At 38.2% G+C, this 22,625-nt stretch overlaps 1 protein-coding gene across 1 annotated transcript in view; it reads right to left on the reverse strand.

The window, feature by feature from the left end:
• Window positions 1–22,625, reverse strand: part of kif18a (kinesin family member 18A) — a 38,302-nt gene that overhangs the window by 7,206 nt on the left and 8,471 nt on the right. The window contains 9 exon segments of the mRNA XM_036583921.1: window positions 4,522–4,581; window positions 5,334–5,584; window positions 7,003–7,124; window positions 8,503–8,667; window positions 10,022–10,181; window positions 12,260–12,360; window positions 12,592–12,666; window positions 13,847–14,023; window positions 21,959–22,156. Coding sequence (XP_036439814.1) covers window positions 4,522–4,581; window positions 5,334–5,584; window positions 7,003–7,124; window positions 8,503–8,667; window positions 10,022–10,181; window positions 12,260–12,360; window positions 12,592–12,666; window positions 13,847–14,023; window positions 21,959–22,156 — 1,309 coding nt within the window.

Consider the following 22,625-nt stretch of genomic DNA (forward strand, 5'->3'; position numbering starts at 1 on the left):
CCACTTTTTAGAATTCTTAGTGGTTAAAGAATGTCGTGTTATTTCGATTAAAACTATTTACACATATGGAACGATGATTGGTCAGAAAACAGTGTGATTAGTGAGAATGCTCTTTTGCATACTAGAGCCTTTAGTGATCAGCATTGCAAAGGGCAATATCGCAATAATGATTATAAACAACACACTGAACAGTCCTAGTTGAAACGCTAAGCAGTTACAGAACAGAGGGTGGTGGGTGAGTTTCAGGAAAAGCAGAGCTCTTCAGAGCCAGTCGCTGTTTGATGCTCTCTAACAGAAAACAGCGCTCGTCTACGTCACTGCTGAGGCTGACTGACAACAACACACTCTGGCCTGATAAAGCGGTGCACACACATATGCGCACACACACATCTTGCGGGGAGATTTGTAAGTGTGTGTGAGGAACACAGTGTAATAAAGTCGGGGTTGAGGTTCAGAGTGTGATATTTGGTGTTGTGTGTGCAGTAATTGGTGGCAGAGTGCTCTGGATGGCGTATTTCTGGCTGACGGGATTAATACATGCATGAGGTGCTATTTCTGGAGGAGAGAGCCTCGGATTAGGGTCGCCGCCTCACTCTCTCTCCCCCTCACTGTGCCGCTGTGCGTCCACGCAGATGATCCGGGAGCGTTTCACTCCATACGTGACTGAGCCCCTCTCTCCCCTCCCTGCCCCTCCCTCTTCCGTTGAACAGCAATTTTATGAATGAGACTGAGGAGAAGGGCAGAGAGAGTGGGGTGGGGCTGCAGAGAGAGAGAAAGAGAGAGGCTGCAGACAGACAAAACTGTCGGAATAGAGAGAAATAGAGAAAAAAAAAAACAAACAGGATAGAGAGAGAAACAGCAGACAAAATGGGGGGAGAAAGAGAGGGGAAAAAAAGAAACAGGGAGACAGAGTGAACAATGAGAAGAAGACACAGAAAGAGGCAGCAGACAAAATAAAAAGGAGAGAGACAGAAAAAAGAAAAGCAGCAAAGACAAAACAAAGATCTATCCAGACAGAATGAAAGAGATAAAGAAAAAAAAAGCAGCAGACAAAATAGGAGGAGAAAAGAAAAAGCAGACAGAAAACAGAGCAAGAAGAAAGTAGGAGACTGACAAAAGAGAAAGAGGTAGCAGACAGGGGGTAGTAAAAAGAAACAGAATAGATGAGAGAATGGAAAGAGGAATGATGGACAGAAGAGAAAATGAAACAGACTGAGAAATATGAGAAAAAGTGAGAGAAAACAAAACTCAAACAACTAAGACATACTTAGACCTAATGGAAGGAATGAGAGAGAGAATATGTATAAGTATAGACTGATTAATAGACTGATATGAAACATTCTAAATGCTTTAGTAATGCTGTAATGCAATATGGTCAATAAGTCGATAAAGCTGCAGTGAGATGAGACGTGTGGGGTATATAGTGGTAAAGGTATACGATAGATGAATATCTGGAGTGACTGAGTGACGTTTTGAGCTCTGCATCCACAGCGGCGGCTCCAGGACACCAGCGGCCTCGTGCACACAGACACGTGCACCTTCCATCCTCTCTCTCCTGCTCTTCCTCCACTCTTTCACTCTCCCTCGCTCTGTCTCGCACTTCAGCACGAGTGCAGGGACAGCAGTGTCATAAAGCAATGGGGTTTGGGGATGTGGCAGGTTTTTAAATGGAAGAAAAGTGAATTGGGTTTATTTCACTTCTTTCCTGCTAAAAATTATGAGGTCAAATGTTGAGGCAGGAAGAAAAACAGCTCCTCTGGCTGAAAGGCTCAAGCTCCTCAAATTTATCCCTCGGTGACAGATCAACCGCAGACTTTTCACAAGCAGATTTTTCTTTTCTTCCTTTCTTTTTTTTTCTTCTTTTTTTATATAAAGTCTAAGGCCTATGCAGACGCAGAGCCTATTGATCGGATCGGGACAAATCCACTTGCTGAGCCTTAGCGGTTTGATTAATTACCAAAGCACGATTTAGACGTCAGTCATATTATGGCTTTTTAAATGGGTCTTGATGTGGAAGTAGAAGTTTCTCCTTGGTATAATTTCTCAGTGTTATTCGTTCACTCTGTGTTGTGTTTTTCCTTCACCCCCGATCCGCCCCCTCTGCTCTGACTGGGACCCTGTTTCCCTGTACTTCCCACAATGTGTCTCAATCAAATGAGGAACACCTGTTCTGCAGCAAATATCATTATGGCCCATTTACTGTTCCATAACTCATTCCGCTTCCATTCCCCAAAAGGGTCCCTCCCCCTCGCTCCCTTCTCATTCTGTTCTGTTCTTTCCCCTTATATGCAGTGAAAGCTCCGCGAGCGTTTCATTGAGTCACACTGGACAATGGAAATCAACAGTGCAAAAGAATCATATATTAAATCTGACTTCTTTCCTGTGTGGGATTATTTTAATTTCTTCCCTTTTTTGTTCAGAGATATTTTCCAATTTTATTGAGGTGATAACCTCACTTTGCATGCAAGTTTTATTTCATGAGCCCCAGATTTGACCTCAGCATGAATTAATTGCATTTCATTTCTTTTTCATGTTTACTTCGTATCCTATCTAGCTCCCAAACGTCTAGCGGTTCATGCAGCCAAGCTAATTTGCATCGTGGGCTGTGAACAAATCCACTAAAACAAGCATCTCTGACTGTTTAGAATGAGTGAGCCGTCAGCTTTCAGGGTGATGTGTGAAGTACAATCGACAACAAAGTGTTTGATCTTTGATAGATCTCTGTCTCTCTCACTTTCTCCCTCCCTCAGACAGTCAACATGAGTGATGCTGGAGACGCTGGCGGCTGGATTGATGAGTGAAGCTGAGTATGTTGAAGCAGACCATGGGGAACGAAAGAGGCAGTGACAGAATGAAATAGAACAGGGGGATAAAATAGAGGGATCAAGTAAGAGAATCAGAAAAACAATGAGAAGCAAAGTTAATGAAAGACAAAAAAGCAGAAAGGGAGAAGCAAACCAATGTCCTACAAAATAAAGAAAAATGGCTGAATATGTGAAAAAACTGCCAAATTAAATCAAGTTAGATCAAAGTTTTTAAGCTAATTTTGCTAAGTGTGTGGTATGGGACCATTATGATCCCTAATTTTATGATGAATAAATTCTTTGTTGTGGAGTCCTTTCTGTTCCTTTTACATATTTTCATAGTATTTACTTAATTGTTAGGATTACATGTCTTTACGTTAAAAAAACTGATATTTAGCACAGGGTGAACAGCAATCCATTCAAAATAAACAATTTAAATTAAGAGTTTACAATATATGGCAATTTCAAATAGGAGAATCAACAACAAATAAGGCTCTAAAAATAATCATAATAATAATATAATCTTATTTGAAAGGATGTGATGCTCATTTTTGTATCTGCAAGAATCTATTCAAAACATTGAAATGTGTTTCATAGTTTTATAATGGTAGAAATTAATTGCCTAATAGCCAATTGAATCACCCGGAAAACATCAAGCAGCACAATGATGTGTGACTAAAAATATTATATTTTTAAGTTATATTCGACTACTGGAAACGTACAGACTAGTCTTTGTACTTTGTTACACATACAAACTTTTGTGCTTGAACTCGAGCGTATACATAAATGTTTTTAAATCAATAAACATAACTATTTCAACACATTTTCATTATTTTTCTGGGGTCACACGAACTGACTTGGTAAACTGAACCAGCCAAACCACGACTCAAAAATGACAAAATTTTCAGGATTTGTAGAAGAGCTCCCAACCATTCTTTGCAGCATGAAGGTCACTTTGAATCTTCTTTATGATGCAGTACTCACATTTTCTTAAAAGCATTTCAGTAAAATTTCAAGTTTCATTGAAGTCCTTTTTTTGTTTTTTAGTGCCGCTTGACATTTCAAAAAAATTCTGAATTTCCAGATGAAATGTTTTCAACAAGTTGAATACATTTAAAGTTGCCCAACTTTTCAACATATTATGATTTTTTTCAAACCTGAAATCTTGCTAGACTATTTTATTTGGAATTTCTAAAAACAGTTTAGTTAACCTGCATATATGGTTGGACAGTCACACCACCTGACTTTAGACTTTGAGAAGCATAAATACCTAAAGTGAATTTTATTTTAATGCACTGTGAAAATGTAATCACATAAAGGAGTTATTGTAGAATAATGTCATGTGTATATTGAATTATTTAAAAGGAAAATAAAGGACTTGTCAATGACTTATGAACACAAAACTACACAAAGAAATAAAGAAAGAAAAAAGCACAGACTCTAAAGATCTGACTGACTACTTTTATTTAATGGCTGAATTGTCTATTTTAATGCTGTTTAAAAGCTGTGCAAACTGCCATGTGTAGGCATATTAAAAAAGTTTTTTTTCTGGCTGGACAGAATTTTCAGAGATTAAATGTGTAATACTTCATGTCATTAGATGATGTTTGAACGTGTCAGTACTGCTTGTTTAGTGTTTTATTTAGACTATACAGCCTTTACTGCTTAAACAGCAAGAATCAGAGTAAGATATGTACACACGAACATGCACATTTACCTTTCGGAGAGTGAGAGGTTTTGAGCCGCTGAGAGACTCTGCGTGTGTGTTTCTCAGCACCTGAGAAGAGAAAGTGCAGCATTAGTTTAGTCTGTCACAAAGTCCAAAACATACATCACTGACCAAGAACTGTGTAATGCACACAAATGTACTGTAGTGTGAGAGACCACAAGTCAGAGACCACAGTTGTATGTTTGATTCCTAATCAAAATGGCCATTAATTACAAGTTATTCATTTTTCAAAGGAAAACAAGGGAAAAAAAAAACAGACGTTTTCAAGAACACTTAAAAGATTAAAATGAGATGCTTAACCATAGACCTGGTAGACAATCAAAACTGTCACCATCAGATAAACAGTACTTAAAGCTTTCATCTTTGAAACACACAAGAAAAATTAAGCTCCACTTTTGCTTTATAGGTGCCACAGGTGTTTCTGTCCAACCTTTCACAGTGAGAAGACAACAATACTATTAGTCTGAGAGAATGTGTAGCTGTCAAAAACCTGTTTCTGAGAAAAGAAAAATCAAACATGCAACCAACTTCTAAGACTGATCTTTGAAAATTTGTACAAATTGAATGCAAAAACTGAATAAAAGGCAAAGCGTGGACATACTTAATGGCCGTTTTCACTGGAAATCAAATAAACCAAAGTCTCTGAATTCTGCACCGTACGGTACCACTGCAGTATTGGAAAACACAGTGAGCAGCTTTTGTTACTGTTAATTATCTATCCATTTGTCTATTTCTCTATCCATCCATCTACCCATCTGCATTGCCTGTAGGGTCAAAGGGGAAATGTTTGAGTCACTCACTGCATGGTGTGCTCTGGTGAGTGATGAGGTGAGAGAAAGACAGGATGGGTTGGAGACAGGTGTGTTCGGTGCAACCATCTGGTTCGTTCTTCACTTCCGTGGTTTCCTGGTCGGCCCAAACCACACCTCGCTCTCTCAGCACCAGGTGCTCAAGCTCCTCCTGCATACTTTCTTCCGTTGCCGTGGCAATGCCCGCAGCCTTCAGTGCCAGGTACTGCCGGTGGTAGGCAGGAAGCAGGGCATGAACCAGTCTACAAAGAGAATGAGTCCATGAAGGAAAGAGATGGACATTTATTTATTAATTTCAGTTAATTAGTTCTACACAATTGAAGCATTAATAAGCTTTCTAGAAAAGAAAACTATTAACTTTAGGGATAGAACGATACAACGTATCGCATTGCATTGAATTGTATACCACTGTATTGTACTGTATCGTATTGTGGGTAGCTTTTGACTGGTGTGTTAGCTTGGGGCTAATACATTAGCTTGTGGCTAGAGTGCTAGAGCTTTTATTGCAAATATTGTACAGATGTATGCTCTAATAAACTGAAAAAGAATACAGTAACATTAAAATAACCTTTATAGCCACACCTTATTATTGCTTTATCAAAAAATGTATCAAATTGAGGCACCACCTTATCATAATTAATTAAACATAATTGATCAAATTCAACATTTTGTGATACTCCATGGATTTGAAATTGTTCTCCCAAAAATTTGAAGCACCAGGAAATAATAGTTAATAATAGTTTCTAGTTATTTGCAAGATCCCAGACATCATGAGTAAAGCGCATGTAGCAGAATTAAAAACCTAAAAATCTGCGCAGCAAAGGCAAAACAGCTATTTTGATGCACTAAAATGATGCAAATTTTTATATCTGCATATATATTTATATCTCAAATATAGTATTATCAAAGCTTTTAACTGGCTACTTCAGTTATTAAAACTGTACTGGTCTGGTTGTATTATTTGACATTTACTGGTTGTGCCACCTGACTTTTCACACAAATTTCAAATTAAACAGGCATCTATTTAGACACCCGTAGAAAACCTTTGTCTTTGAACTTGACTTTAGACTTACCTTTTTTTTTAATAAATAAACAATATTATAGCAATTACACATTTTTATGGTCACACCACCTCAAGCGTTAAATTGAACAATTGTAACCATGTATGAAAAAGACCAAAATTCGTAAAAAGGACTACTTGACCTTGGCATTGCACCAAGAAGGTCTTTATTATGATGCAATACCTTGGCCCCTCTTTCGTGAAAGCATGTCAAAATAAAAGGCACTTGTTTTTGGTTGCGCCGCCTAACATTTGAGGAAGAAAGAACTTGCGGACAAAAGTTCTTCAACAAGTTGGGTACTTTTAAATTTGCCTTACTTTGCAACATGGTTTTTATTTAAAAGTTTTTAAACATAAAATAATGCAAACTTTACAAAGTTATATGACTAAATGATATTTTTTTGATAGTTTACTTAATCAACATATGGTTGGTTGAATGCTCTGAAAATGTGTTTCACAAAAAGGAGGTATTGTTGAACAATTTGATATACGTCATGAACTTTTTATATTATTCTTGGGGAACATAATGGACACAAGAATGTAATGTCAATGACCCATAAATAGATAGATTGATAGATAGAAGTGAAGTTGCGTACATACTTGTGTGTGTGCTTGTTCTCCTGGTCCTGCACGTTGATCAGGTAGCTCATGTGCTCGATGTGTTGCTGCAGATCCGACACCTGCAGCTGAAGCCTATAGCACTGCAACTCCTTCTTAAGCTCCTGTCCATCCATGGGTGCACACACACACACACACACACGAGTATGTAAGAAAAACAAACAGCACAGGCATTTTCAAAGGGTTAGTACAGGATCTATTAATACATTAGTAGTAAAAAAGTTTTTGATGACATTCAAAGGAGACACTTTGGTGACTAGAGCTCATGTACTTAAAAGGGTAGCATTTCAACTATAGTCTTCTCTTTCTATTTGAATAAACTGCTATTGAAAACCTATATAAACCTTTTAACATTACAGCCTGTCAGAAACCATGTCATCATGTCTCCATTTCCCCAGTAAGATCCCTTTTTCATTGCACAAGCAGAGTTAAAGCAGCAAAGGGGGTGGGGAGGGAGGTCAAGGCCGAAATTTTGACCTAGCCCAAACCCAATTTCTCAATGGAAATTCTCCAAATCCCCAATTATCCCCTGCTCTGAGTAGTTCCTATCAACAAATATTGGGAGGAAAAACCTATTAATTTATTCTGGAACAATCAGAACTCTCAGCAATACAAACAAAAATAATCCCAGACGATAACAGGTAAAAAGTCCTCATGGTAGGAGGATTTAAACAAACAAGTGAAGAGAGGGCACTGCACTGACATGGCTGGCTTGTTGAGGTGAGAATGAGGAGTCAGTGGGAGGGGGTTTAGGGCCTAGAAAGGATCAAACTGCACCAATCCCTTCTCTTTACTGAGAAACCAGTAGAGAGGAGCACTGCCTCAAAAACAATACGGCCAAGCACAGACCAGCTGTGATCTGTTTTGGAGTGGCCTTTGTTTTCCTCCACCTCTCTGAGAATGTGCTTTCTGAGGAGTCTGTTAGCCCCCACCTCTGACGCAGGGAGACGCAAACGCGAGCGTATCACGGAACATTTGACGGGCGGGTGCATCGCTAGACTGCTCTACTTCCAGGAAAAGAAGAAAAAAAGGTGCTGGAGGATGAGGAGGAGGAGGAGGAGGAAGAAGAGAAAGTAGTGGAGTAAGGTGTATAGATTCAGGAACAAGCTGTGAGAAGGAGTAAAGAGCATTGATCTCTGGGCTTTTAAATGAGTCATCTTCTAGTGGGGTGATATAGCTAAAAGGGACAAAGAAACAAAATAGGAGTAGAAATAAAAAAACAAGAAGAATAAACATTTTAATCTCAGGGACAAAACTAAAACTAAGATCAACATGTCTGCAACAAGTATGCTGAACCATCTCCTATGATTTAGCTAGCATTCTGTGTGTAGGTGAAACAGTCAACTTCTTCCATGAACACTTTTCAAGTGTAGTGCCATTTCAACTGCAAATATAACAACCTCTAGATTACCTCCAATAAGAGTCAGAAAGCTACATGCTTTGCACTCTGATAACCCACAACCCTTTGAATGCTGTGCTGACCTCTGGAGTTTGTCCATCATGACCGAGCAGCTTCATCTCGTTTTCAATGCGGTGCAGCCAACCCTCGTTCTCCTGGAAGCGCCTCTTGCTCTCCTCCAAACGTTGCTGAAGGTGCTGCTGCTGGGACTGCAGAGATGCCAGCTTACGCTCATACTTACAGGTGGCCTACAACAAACGTGAGAGACACAAACGTTTTATTTTCTTTTAATCTTAAATGTTTAATAAACACTGATAGGAATCTGCTTGCTAATTTGCACTTGTAATCAGCTGGGCAGAGACAAAATCAAAAATAGATATTTGCTGTTGAAACTGGTGTAAAGCACAACAGAATTAGAAAAGCCCTCCTGTAAGTCTGCCATGCCACACTTGGTTAAGAGGGGCTTTTATTTTGAACACTGCAGCTTACTGTAGAGAAACACTTGGTACATTCCACATATCTAAAGAAACACTTGTTTTAAACAAACAACATTGTCTATAACAAGTTTTATTCCATCAATAAAAACACAAATTGAGAATTCAGTGTGTATCATGTTTTGGAATGACACACTTCCATTTAAGAGCGACTGTGTCCGATGCATAAGGTCAGTATCAGTGTGGACACTGAGCCAACATTTTGGATCTGTGCGTTACAAGTTTCTACGCAACTTTAAGAACTATCATATGTACAAAATAATCAAATAACTGCAGAAAATCCAATTCTGGCAGTAATTCGTTCTACATGTTTACAAGCACTTCAGTAATTTGATACTGAGAAAACTCTGGGTATTTCTGATGTGATGTAATTTAATCTTCTAGACTCAGTTTTCTTTTTAACATTTAGTATTTCACTGGTAAACAGTGATGCAGAATGATTTGTTTATGCAAATATTTGCTTAAAAAAATAAATAAATAAAAGTATTGTCATCGGACAGACATCTAGATTTGACCAATATTTCACCCTGATATTTGATGCCATATTTATTGTATCCCAAAAAACAGAATGCGTAGGTGGCACTTGGCTACTGTGCTAAAACGTATACATTTTATTCATTTCACTGTATTTGCAAATCTCTAGAAATACATGCTATGTTTCTCTGTAATGCTAATCCAAGGATTCTAAAGATCTTGTCCTGCTTTCTAGATTTTATAAAAGGTGTATGTATTGGCAAAAACGTATGTAAAAATATTGGATGTCGGCATCAGCCCACACCGCCCATATACTGGTACTTCCCTATTGGTAAATAATCATTTGTGAGTTTTTATGGTTACAAATTACATATAATGCTGTGACTTCTCACAATTTTACAGTTTTAGTGTTGAACTAATGTTCCACTTAAAGGAAGTAAAGAAAACGTGACCTAGCAATATGCTAAAATTTCATGAAGAGCTGTGCACTGCAAAATGCAAATGTACAATAGCTTGATTGATTAATCTTTTGAAACCCTATAACAAAACGTAGCAGGCCTACCACTACAATATGCAATACAACCTCAAGTGTTATGTGCCAATTCACTCTCTGTGGAAAGGGAGAAGCTGCTACCTTCTCGACTTTGTCAGGGAAGAAGAGCAGGCTCTGCTGGTGCCACTCTTGTCTGTGACTGAGTCTCATCCGGTTCTCCTTCAGCTGCTTCTCGATGTCCAGCTGTTCCTGGCGCAATAGCTGCCGTGCCTCAAACACGCTGCGCAATGAGTCTGACATCCTGCATGCACACACAAACAGACAAACTTTATGTTTTAAAAAAAAAAAACCCTCACCTTTAACAAGGTGAGCATCTGGCAGCATTTGGTAACATTCATATGCAACACCAACATAAACAATAGAGCTATTATTTAAAAATCAAAAAAGCAGAGGAGGAAAAATGCACAAAGAGCTGAAACAAAATTTTCTGTTGTGCTTAAAAATTCAGTAGATCTAGTTTATATCTAGTACAAAAGATACTCTTTTAAAAAAAAAAAAAAAAAAACACACATCTAAACAGTGCAGCTCAGTTCTAAATCCATGATCATTCACTATCGTTTTTCCACTGCCAAGAGACCCACACCATACTTGAATTTGTTCTTGCTGGGGTACCAAGCATGCCGAACCAGAATGTATGGGTTGAGTTAGTAATGGTGCATGGTCATTGGAGTCAGATGAATCCATTAAATTAATGAGCGAGTTAATGAGTAAATAAATAGCTGTTTGACTTCGTAGTAAACTTTTTACATGGCAAAAGTTTAGAGAAGAATTCCTACCAGACTGAGTTCTGTAAAGCACAGAAAGTCTGGCGCTTCAGAGGTGTACAAAATTATTTTGGATGCAAACCTGTAGAAGAAGTCTGCAAAGAAATAACGATCTGAATCACGTCAGCTGCTTTTCGCCAAAAAAGCAAATTACTCTGGGATTTTAAATGAGTATTTAAAATAAATAAATAAATAAAAAACATAATAAATTTAAAATAAAAATGCCACTTGACATTTCATTTCCCAACACAGGGAACTTTTTTAAAGTATGGCTTACTTTTTTGGATCATTGTAGCTAACAACATGACAAGACACAGGTATTTGGTATTTCAGGCTATATTGGTTACAGGATTGGATTGGACTGGAATGATTCATTTTTGACCCCTCCAAAATCCAATTCAGCATTTTCTCCTGATGTCAGCCTGTTACTGAAAGCCTACCGGTACTGTACTGTCAAAATGACTGTGGTGTCATATAATAACTATAGACAGAAACAATGAATCAGATTTTTTAATAATCAACATTGAACTACAGCTGCATAGTCAAACAACAAATTTTAAACCATATCTGTTAATCTTCAATTCATCCATTTATTTTATTATTTAAAATTTATTTGCAAATTTCAACTTCAAGTTATTTAGATGTTTCTCTCCAATTCCCAAAAACAATTAGCCAATCAAGGCAGGTATCGTAGGTGGGAGTTTAGTGCATATTTATAAATAAAAAAAATAAAATAAATAACCTTTACATGGGAAAACAGAGAGAGAGCGCAAGACATTGGCCATCAGCAGTGTGACGTGGCTGCAGTGGTGCCGCTGCCAGCCTCTTGCATTTGGAACATTTTTCATGTGGCTGGGAGTGTGCCGCCATTCCTCCCTGCTCAACCCCTCCCTCCCAGTTGTGAATTCTGATGCCGGTGAATGAAAACGCGTAGGAGTAAGACTCATTCATTCCTCCCTTGCCTCCTACTCGCTCTCCCTCCCTCGTCCGCTCGCTTTTTCCCTCCTCTTTTTCTATTTCTCTCTCAGTGATGCTGCTGCAGCACTTGCTGACGAGCACCGGCACATGACGAAGCCGGATAGGGAGATGGAACCGGGGTGGGGCGAGCAGGACGTGTCTCAGTGTTATGCTACATTTCCTTTACGGAAGAGTGGGGATAAGGAAAATAAATAAATGAATAAAAAAGGGGAGGAAAATAATTAAAGAAACATAGAGGAAAAGACAGAGTGCCATCCTCCAGTCTCAGTGTGTCTGATGAAAAATGCAGAGGAATGGAGACCTCCACCTGCGACGGGTCCTGGGCATTGTTCTGTGTACTCTTACTCATCAATTATTGATGGGTATTAAAAGTTTTAAAAGGCAGAGTTAAAGAGCAGTTACACATTACACATGGCATAAAATAAACAACGACTAAACAAACAAAAACACTGGTCTCAAGCCACAAGCTGCTGCCTGCAAATAGTGTTTGCTTTTCCGTGCATGACTACACAGCTGTACGTGCTAAATGCAAGTACACGAGCGCCCACACACACATATGCACATGCATGCAGCTTACTTCTCAAATTCAGCTCTCCGTTGGCTGGAGATTGGATTAAGGGTAGAAGGCTCCACCTTCCGCTCCTCGTACTCTTTCAGTTTCTGTTTCAGCAGGATAATCTGCAAACACACACACATACTCTTAGTCTAGTCTCAGCTAACACACACCTGCCTCATTGTAATTAGACCATCTCACCTGTCAGGGGAAACAGACCAGATTTACACAGATACACAGCATAGGTAATGAGAGCTACAATGAGTCTGTGTTTGTGTTCAAGGCTGATGTCACAGGACATATAATAGTATGCAATAATAAAGGGTAGAAGACAAAAGCAGCACATAAATCCTTACCTCAGCCTTCTGTTTCTCACATACAACCACATACTGGCCAATATGACTGTCCAGACTAACCACGTTACTCTTCAGCTGGGTGAAAGATAAAGAGAGAAATTAGGCTACATACAAAAAAAAATAAAAAAAATAAATAAATAAATAAAAGGTATACATTTAGGGTTGCATGTGAACTTTTTTTTTTACATTATTGGTCTAAATATTACAGAATATTACAGTATCCCTCTTACATAAAGTGATATTTCTGCAACTTATTTTCTGATTAAGGTCAACGTGAATCACAAATCAGAGTATATTCTCCTCCCTTTTGCTGAAGGTACCTTTCCACTTACCCCAGACGTAGTCAATCAGCCAAGGCATATCTTGAGTACAAATTTTGCTTCCTTGGTTTAAAACTGGAATGGTGAGGCTAATGTCGCTAACAAACACTAAAACTCAACAGTCACCCAAATAGTTAAAATCGTTTCCCCCCCCCCAAAAAAAAAACAAAAAAAAACCAACAACATCACACATCAAGCTTCTTTCAACCCGCTTAATCACATTCAGGTCTTAAGGTCATGCAGAACACTGAAATTAAGAAGTTTTGGTAATGTATATTTACATACATAATTTGGGCTATTTGGGTGACTACTGACTTCTAGTGTTTGTTAGCAACATTAACTAAAGAAGCAAAATTTGGACTCCAAACATCTATGGCATCTAAGTGGAAAACTACAGAAATTATATTTTTTGCCAAAGTAAATGTGATATATTTCCAGGTGATACAGGACATTGAGGCAGGAAATAACACCACCTCTGGCACCTGCATTGGATGAGGGAGAATAAATCCTGGTATCTAATTGGATATCTAATTTTCCTTGCACATGGTGCACATGAACATGAATGTCAGAAGGTGTTTGGAGGTGGGCACGCCACTACACTGCAATTATAAAGAAACAAGAATCTGTCTTCAAAATGGTATGATATGATGAATTGTGCTTAATATGACAAAGAACATGAAAGGAAAAAAGTAAACCTTTTATGTAGTGATATGGAGGATATTATACGTTATATGTAATAAACACAATGGCATGTTTAACTAAATTTTCCATGTATGTGCCCACACATCTATTTCTTACTCTTATTACTACAGAACATAGTTTCATAGTAGCTAAGAGTAGTAATGAGCTTCTAGTATCTAACTTCTAGGTTAATAGCATATCAACTGGGGCAGTGGTTTAGTTGTTTGAGTGCGTTCGCGTGTGTGAGACCTTACCGTGGACTTGATCTCCTTGGCCCGGTTGGCATACTTAAGTGTATTGTGTGTGTCCTCGTAGGAGAGGGAGGATGGGCTAACATTAGCGATCATCACTGTCCTGCAGTTCCCACCCAGAGAGTCTTTCAGCAGCCGCGTCAGCTTGCTGTCTCTGTAAGGAATGTGCGTCTTCTTACTCTAAACAAAGAACAAAGAACAAACAATAAAAAACATTCAACCAATTGACCAATGAAGCAGTTGGAGATAGCAGACTAAGAGTGTTTTTATACTTGTACTTTGGTTCACTTGGTCCAGACCAAAGTAGAAAGTGATCTATTGCTACCTTTTAGTTCTGGTTCACTTAGTGTTCACAATGACATAATTAACATCAAACCAAAAGATGTAAACAAAAGTCATACGAGTAAAATATGGGTAAAAACTCTGGGCAGTTTTTAGTGACATACAAGAACTGTGATAATGTCCACCTATCTTTCTGAATCACACTGTTCTGTTTTCTATCTGGGCTTGCTGGTTTTGTTTATGTCTTATTTTATCGGTCTTATCTGTCGCTTATTTGGCGCTTAGACGGCAGCACTCTCATCTGCTGTAATGAACTGCACAAATAAAGCAATCGCACCAAGGTTCGTTTTAACTGACCCAAACCTGCCAAGTCTGATTGCATCATAAAGCTGTTACATATTAAATCAAGTAATTATTGTGATGATCAATCAAGTAATCTAGTTTTAAAGAAAGGCTAAACAATACAAATGGAATGACAAACCTATGATAATAGACCATTCACAGCCTTTGAAAATGTACTTCATCAGTACTTTACTGTGTAAGGATAAACTAGGAAGACTAGACTCAAATCATTCATTTTTATCATCTTTGCAGTACACACAGTTTCCGTAATAAACACATAATTAGGGGCTGAAATGACAGAACAGATCAAATTACATTACTTGCTTGCAGCAACAGAAAGACATAATTAGAGTGGTGGGAATGTAGCACTTGGAATCTGCACTTCACTGAGGCAGGCTGAAACCTCAATTTCCCACGAGGACAAAAAGTGACTCAGCCAGTTACAAAGCACTCACGTGCAGTGGAACTTTTGATTTTTGCCGAAAGAGGGGGAAAAAGCTGAAAATGTTGGCTGAGGGGAGGGGGGGGGTTAAAACCCCTCACAGATTAAATAGGCCAAATCAGTGTCAAACTAATAATAACACTTTAGATATGATTCAAATTATAAAGCAAATGAGAAACAGTATTAAAACACTGTTTGCTACTTCCCTCTTCTACGCCAGCTAGCACAGACATGCTCAAACACTTTGAGCAGCAGCAGATCAACAGTGGGGGGGAAAACAGCTGTGTAGAACTATTTTGTGATTTCTATGAGAGACAAACAAGTGATTCATTATCTCTGTTCCTATAGAGTATCAAGGAAGGGTATGAAAACATGACATCTCACTCAATAAGCAGAATACAGCAAAACAGAAGCAGAAAAAAGTCCTCTCTCTTTTAAAGCCCTAAAGTGCAAATAGCTATTTAAAAGATGAAAAACAAATTAACAACCATTGTCTGTTGTTGAGGATATTGGATGTACAGTGTATGTAAGGTAATTATTTTAGTATGTTTATTTCATATTAACTGTTTTAAATGTCAGCTTAGTTTTGTCATATTGTCTTATTGAAGGCAGAATTAGTTAAAAATCAAAGCATATTTTCTCTATTTATGTTCAGTATGTTTATTTAAAAGCATAAATAAAAACAATTTTAAAGAATAATTATTTCAGTTTTTGGCCAGGTTTGTACTGAAATTTGGAAATTGTGGAATTATCATTTCATCAGAAAGATAAATTTATCAAGTAATCAATTTGAATCAGATCAGAACTGAGCCACATTTCAGAGTGACAGTCCACAGAATCAATAACTGACCCCAGGCAACCTCAGCATCTAAAACTCCAAGTGTAATTCCACCACTCGGTTAAAAACTCAACAAGCGTGAAGTTTGATGACCAAATTACTGCTCAGCTGGGTGTGTTAAGAGGGCTGTAGAGGCAAAACACACATGGCAGCAGCCCCAGGTGGAAGAATAGGGTGGGTCCAGTTCACACTGCTGTAATCTTGTGTTGTTCTGTTGTCTTACTGTTAAACACAACATCTGGAGCGCATGCTTGTCTGTGCGTTTGATGTTTGGGGAGTGATAGAATGAGTGATTGAGAGTGAATGAGTGTGTGTGGCCTGAGGTGGGCGTCTGGGAGGTAAATGGAGGGAGGGGGAGAGAGAGAGAGCGTGAGCGAGAGAGAGAGCAAGCATGTGAGAGAATGTTTTCATTATAGTTGCAAAGCAAGTGGTGGCCCATAGGGAGCTTCCATTTTGCAAAGCGTTGAAACATAGACCTTGTCCCACTTTACAGTCCATTTCATTTTCATTGGTAGAAATTACCGCAGAGAGGAAAACAAAAAGCAGTAAACAAAGTAAGATTTACACCAACACAGAGTTTTTTCAACTCTAAAATAGGTAATTTAAATTAAGCCATGAAACAAACCTCGTCGGTCCACAAAAACAGTTGTGCGGAGCTAAGGTAACACAGTTTGCTACAGTGCCTTAATGCGATGTTTACATTAAGGACTTTAAGTAAGATTTTTTTTTTTTTCTAAGAGGTACGATATATGCTTATAAATAATGATGCCCTTGTTTCTGCTGACTTCTCACACCAGACTACTGATGCATTTAAATAAAATTTTGGGTAAATATCCAGAGCAAGGCTATATAATTGGAAGAAAATATCAATTGTGATTCTTCTGATCAATATTGCGACTGGAGTTTAAATTACTGTCTAAGTGAAGTTCAAGGCCTTTTTTCCAGTTTAATTTCCCCAGTTAAATCTTAATACAACATTGAATTACAGAATACTATTAAAATTGCACCTCTTGCAATCTGAAAATTGCACTCTTTCAAATTGCACTTTCGATATAAATATGATTAATAGTTGAGTTGTAGTTCAGAGGGAGCAGGAATGCTCCTCATTGTGGAGTGGTTCAGCCGTGGGTAAGGTGAGACGTCTGTGTGACTGGTTAATGTATGCAGATGGCATGAAAACAATACCCACACACTCACGCTGCAGTGAGGCCCACAGACAGGGACAAACCCGCTCACCTTACCGCCTCTTCTTCAAAACACACACCCTGCACACAGTTTTAGTCACCACAGTATACAAAAGTTGAATGATGTGGAGACCAATGACCAAAGACTAAAATCTCTATAAACTCGACAAAGATGCAAAGATGTTCTCTACAAAGGCCTGCTTTGTCCATGCAAATGTCAGAATAACTCACCAAGCCATCAACCTTCAACACAATTTATGTTTGCCTGTTGAAGATATTTCACTTGCGATGGAACTGAATTTGGACCACCAAGTTAGCAGTGAGCTTGGCTATCCATTCAGTAAATCAGTGATCTTGTCTTTGAGAACACATCGCTAAAGAACATTTGAAAATATTTACATGTACAACTTCTGTATCATTGCTATTTAGGTAAGCAGAAAACCAGTTAGACTTATCCGTCTTCTTATTGAACATAGCATTACAGCACATCGGTCTTGTACCGTCTTTGGGACATCCATGGTACAAAGTGACATATAAATGTATGGAATTCTTTGTTACAAACTGAAAACTGGAATATTTGGATTAAAATATCTAAAACATACTACGGGTTCATTAACTACTCATGGTTAATTATAAAATCAATGTAAATATTTTTAAGGGTAGCATTGAGAACGATTATTTAAGTACTTGTTTGAAAACACCAATGATTACCTGAAGCTTGTAAAATGCTGTTTGGGGCAGCCCTTTTACAATTATTACATAATCGTCTACTCAAGATTTTTTTGAGCTGACTGCAATTATTTTCCACAGCTGTTAGCTTTGTGTCGCAACAAACAATGTAAATGGAGGGCATTCGCAGGGCTGAAGCAAATTCATATAAATAAAAGAAAACAAACATTTATTGAGACTCATCATGAGTCTTACGAAAACAATAAAATATAACGTCTGGTGCTATAACACCTTAAGAGGGCCTCGGTGCGTAATGTTTGTTTATGTGAACTCAGGCTGTCGTCAGCTGAAAGCTAGGCAGTAGCAACAGCTCGGAGGTAGGAGTTATCGGTTAATTTGGCTTTAATACAATTTTTCTCTTCTTAAAAAAAAAAAACCCAACAAACAAAAAAACAAAAACCCAAATTGCTACTCAATTATTTGTTTCGCAAATAATTGCCAGCTAAAATTTTATTGTCATAACAGGCCTGCTAGATAAACACATAACTAGCGTATTACAACAACTGTTAGGTGTGTTTGTGTTACAAATTGTGAGTATGCTAGTGTTACAATATTTTCTTTGCGTTTATTGGCAGAGAACCGATTTGGTGTGTTGTCACCCATTCGTTGTGATGTTGCGAACCTGCAAAGCAAACACATCAAGTGTGAACACAGCCTAAAAGCAAGGGTCCATGTAAATCATTAAAGCTGTAGTGTCTTAAGCTTGTTTATGATTTATACTTACTGTAAAGACTTTCACTTATACTAACTTTCACGGCAACCCCAACACAAATAGGCTTGGGAAAAAGCCTTTTCATAAACCTACCGCAGTACTGAACAAAAACAAACACAGTGGATGCAGAAAACAGAGCAGCTAAGAATATACAGCATCCTTAAAAGGCTCTCTGTGCGGTTCAGACAAATAAACAAACAAAACAAACAAGAGAAAATTACTTGGACGTCTGCTAGAGAAAACAAACTCTTAAAACTTTCAAAAGTCTTTCAGTCCCGTGCTTTAAGTATACTTAGTGCAAGGAAAATAGCTTTCCTCAGACTAGCACACTAACCTCTAGATGAGTTTAGCCGCTGTTAAAACAGTTACTCCACCCAATCTGAAGTTGCACCTCAACTACTTAACGGTATAAATTAGACCCGTCAGAGCGGCTCAGGCTAAAGTGTGGTTCTAATTATCACTCTATAATGGTCAGCATCACCTGCTCCACACGCCTACAGCCCTTAATACACTCATTCCAATCCCGTTAAAGACAAAGTGAAAAGAGCAATAGAACCATGGAAAAATAAATAAATAAATAAACCTAGACTGTTTTTAATTATCATCTGCCCCAATGGCTAAAGGTTGGAATAACTAATCATGTGATATCTACTATTTGGTGAAACTCTATACACTACCTATTGAAAATTAATAGACATCTGAATTGCATAGACTCATCTTGGACATTTTTCCAGTGCTCAGAAGCTTCAGTACAAAAAGGAGACAAGGACTTTGTCAGAGATGGTAATGTGTGAACTTGGACACAAAGAAAAAGTACCGCAAAAGGTAAAAGAAAAAAAAAAAAATTAGGGCCAATGCAACATACAGTCGGATGCAAAAGTTTAAATACACCACTTTAAATGACATATTTTCACTGAGAACATCAACAAAATAGGTTAAAGTTAAAATTCAACTAACTTGTAGTTACACTATACTAATTTCACTAGCTGATGCTTCCAGCAGACAGGATAATGGCTATGCATATATATTTTTTATGAATGGCAATCATAGTGACATCTGTATTTGCGGTTGAAATTATTAAGATTGGAACAAGTCATTTAGACTGTTATGTAATTTTGGTGCATCCCTGCTGTGAACGCAAACATGGCAAAAATGATTGTCATGGAACATGAATGAAAGATTTTCCCATATAATGCTGTTTAGAAGAGGACAAAAGAAAAAACAATCTGCGCACTAGCTGAGACACAGCGTTCAAAATCCTTGAAAACAAATACAAACGCAGTTTATCACAGTTCATGGCACGAAACAAACACTCAGAGGCAGATTTAACAGCATTTTGTGAGACTACAATCTATAGCAGTCACGCGCTAATGGGATTGGGTATAAATTATTCTCCATCCCTCTCGGAGCAGGGGGGTGGAAATCTGGATACAATTCCACACAGAGTCTGTGGTGGCGGCGTGCCGGAGCTGAATGCAGCGCATAGGCAGCCATCCCACACGCAGACACAGACACACAAACAGAGGCCCCTGAGGACAAGGATTAGTGTACACAATAGAGCCCGGCTGAGAGAGGTGTAGCCATCCTAGTACAGATAGGATCAGGCCCTCAGTCATGGAGCCAGAGGAGTCGCTGGGTTTGGCCCAACAGAAAAGTGGGGGGGGTTGATACCCTGGGAGAGGTTGCCAGGGAGAACGTGTGACGGTGGGATACAAACCCAGCTGATCATGCCTGGCTGTGTGCCAGAGGACATCAGATTGACAGACAGGAGAATGAAAAATGCAGAAATGGGTTTACTACCAGGATGGCCTTAAAATGTATCCCATAACTTATTACTGTGATAATTCTCCATCTCATGTTTTACCAATTTTAAGTGGCTTGCACATAAAAGGTTAACCTTCAGCCAGAGCGGAGATTACGAGCTTGATACCTAGTGATGCCACAGCCATCCATGGTCAGGAGACCAAGAGAGCATAACTGACCTCACCCCACCTTGATAGGTGGGATGGACTCTCCATCTCCCCATCACTTAGCGCAACAGTAGGCAACAGTTTGAAAAGATGCGGAGGCTAGTTTCTCATGTCTCAGACGCAATTGGGGTCTGTGTTTACTACAACTGTAACTGTTCACAGGGGTGGTGATAGAAATCAAACAACTGAAGGGTTTAATGCCTTTAAAAGCTACCTCACAGAAAGTTACTATATGAAATCATTAAAAAAAGTACTTGATTCTGAGAGGTTTTGAGAAGGTTTAACCCCAACACACATTTTAAAAAATTCAATCATGGTGAAGAGGTACATGAAAAGTGAAAATATAAGACAAAATAGTCCTGAATAATAATAATAATAATAATAATTATAATTATTATTATTATTATTATAAATTGTTTATTTTTTATTTATTTTTTGTGACAATTTTATCTCTGTACAACACCACAATTGACTTGGAACAAAGCAGTCAAGGTGTGATTAAAGTGTAGACTTTTAGTTTTCATTTAACGGGTTCAACAAAAATACTGCATTAACTGTGTAGGAATTAGTCATATTTTACAAGTTACAAAACTGTCACTGTGTCACTGTGAAAATACTTATGGACCTGACTGTATAAAAACACGTACGTTCTCTGGCTGTTTTGGATAGGACAAAAAAATGGCTATATTTGCAATGTAGACATTGCAACACCAGGTTCCTATCGCCATCAAGAAACCTAAGCTGGTAAATTTCTCTACAAACCTACTGCACACTAAACCATTCTTTGTTTACATCTTAAGGATCGAATTATTCAGAAACTTTGAAAAATTCCCTTTAAAGGATTGCTTTTGAAACACTTGTTGTTAGTACTGTTATTATGCTTCTTTATCATGATCATTATCTAAAGTTTAAAAGTTTATTTTGATGGTTCCAGACCATGAGAATATTCTGAGTGCAGTGTCGGTTGTTTTGTGTTGGGCAGGAGTTCAGAGCAGTCATATATGAGTATCAGGTCTAAGTCACAGCACAGCTTGTGCACAACAACTGAAGCTGTAGTTGTGTACGGGCGTGCATGGGTTTGAGTATGTGTGTATGTGGTGTGAATCATTCAGTCTAACATACCAGTATGGAAAAAACCTCATCAATCTCACTTAAGTAACTGCCCTTAATTGCAATTTCACAGATATAAACACACACTACAATAAGTGGCAATTTGTTGTAATGAGAAACAAATGTCCAAATCATACTGCCACATACTGCAGTCTATTAAAAACACAAGGCGAACCCCTGGCATGATTAAAGATTGCCATGCATTACTTTGAACAAAAACTGTTCACATTTAATGCCTTGATTCATCGAAACAGTCACAGAAACATCCATGTGGAATGTCTGTGATGCTCACAGACACAATTACTTAAAAATAAATAAATAAATAATCATAATTTGTTAGAGGGCTTATTTAAACAATTCAGCCTTTTACAATATCAGCACTGCAAGAACAATTAACTAATGATACCTTCAGCAGACCTGGTCCAAATGGATTAGAAGATAAAAACAACCGCTGATGTTACGATTTGGGGCAATCATGTATCTCTATGTGTCAACTAAAGATCTACCTTAGGATCAGCGAGGGCATTGATGACATTGCCCAGTGCGAGGAGAGAGCGGTTGATGTTGGCCCCTTCTCTGAGACGGGCCCCCTTGGCATTGGTGGCGCTGGCCCTCTCGGAACCAGCCAGGTCAATCAGACTCATCTTAGCCACCCGCACATTAGGGTTTAGGCTTGCAGTCTTATCTTGCTGCCTCAGGTAGATCTGCACAGGACAACAGATAGAAAGCAAAAGAAAAGAAAAAGCAGCAGGAGGCAAAAAACAAACAATGAGATAACATGCAGGGTTCTTGTTTTAAGCAATAAAAGGTTTTACTCATGACTAGGATTAATGTGTGTATGGGAAAAGGGAGGTGGAAGAAATATCTAAATCAAATATATCATGCTGAAATATCATCCATTTTACTCAGTACCACAACAAGAGAATATAAACATAAATCTTTCCTTACAACAATTCACCCGATATATATTTTTTTAGGAAATATTTCAATGGATCATCAAATTTTACAATTTGGTTCTATTTGATTCGCTTGATACACTGCAGAAGCGATTTCTCGGCAAACGAAAATCTTAAACCTAGTCAATATATCTAATATTTTTTATTATGAGTATGTTGTAAGAATATAATATTTAACTTATTTCTGACCTTTTTCACTTTTTGATTCAAGCTACTG

Source organism: Colossoma macropomum, unplaced genomic scaffold (genome assembly GCF_904425465.1).
Source record: "Colossoma macropomum unplaced genomic scaffold, Colossoma_macropomum, whole genome shotgun sequence".
Taxonomy (NCBI): domain Eukaryota; kingdom Metazoa; phylum Chordata; class Actinopteri; order Characiformes; family Serrasalmidae; genus Colossoma; species Colossoma macropomum.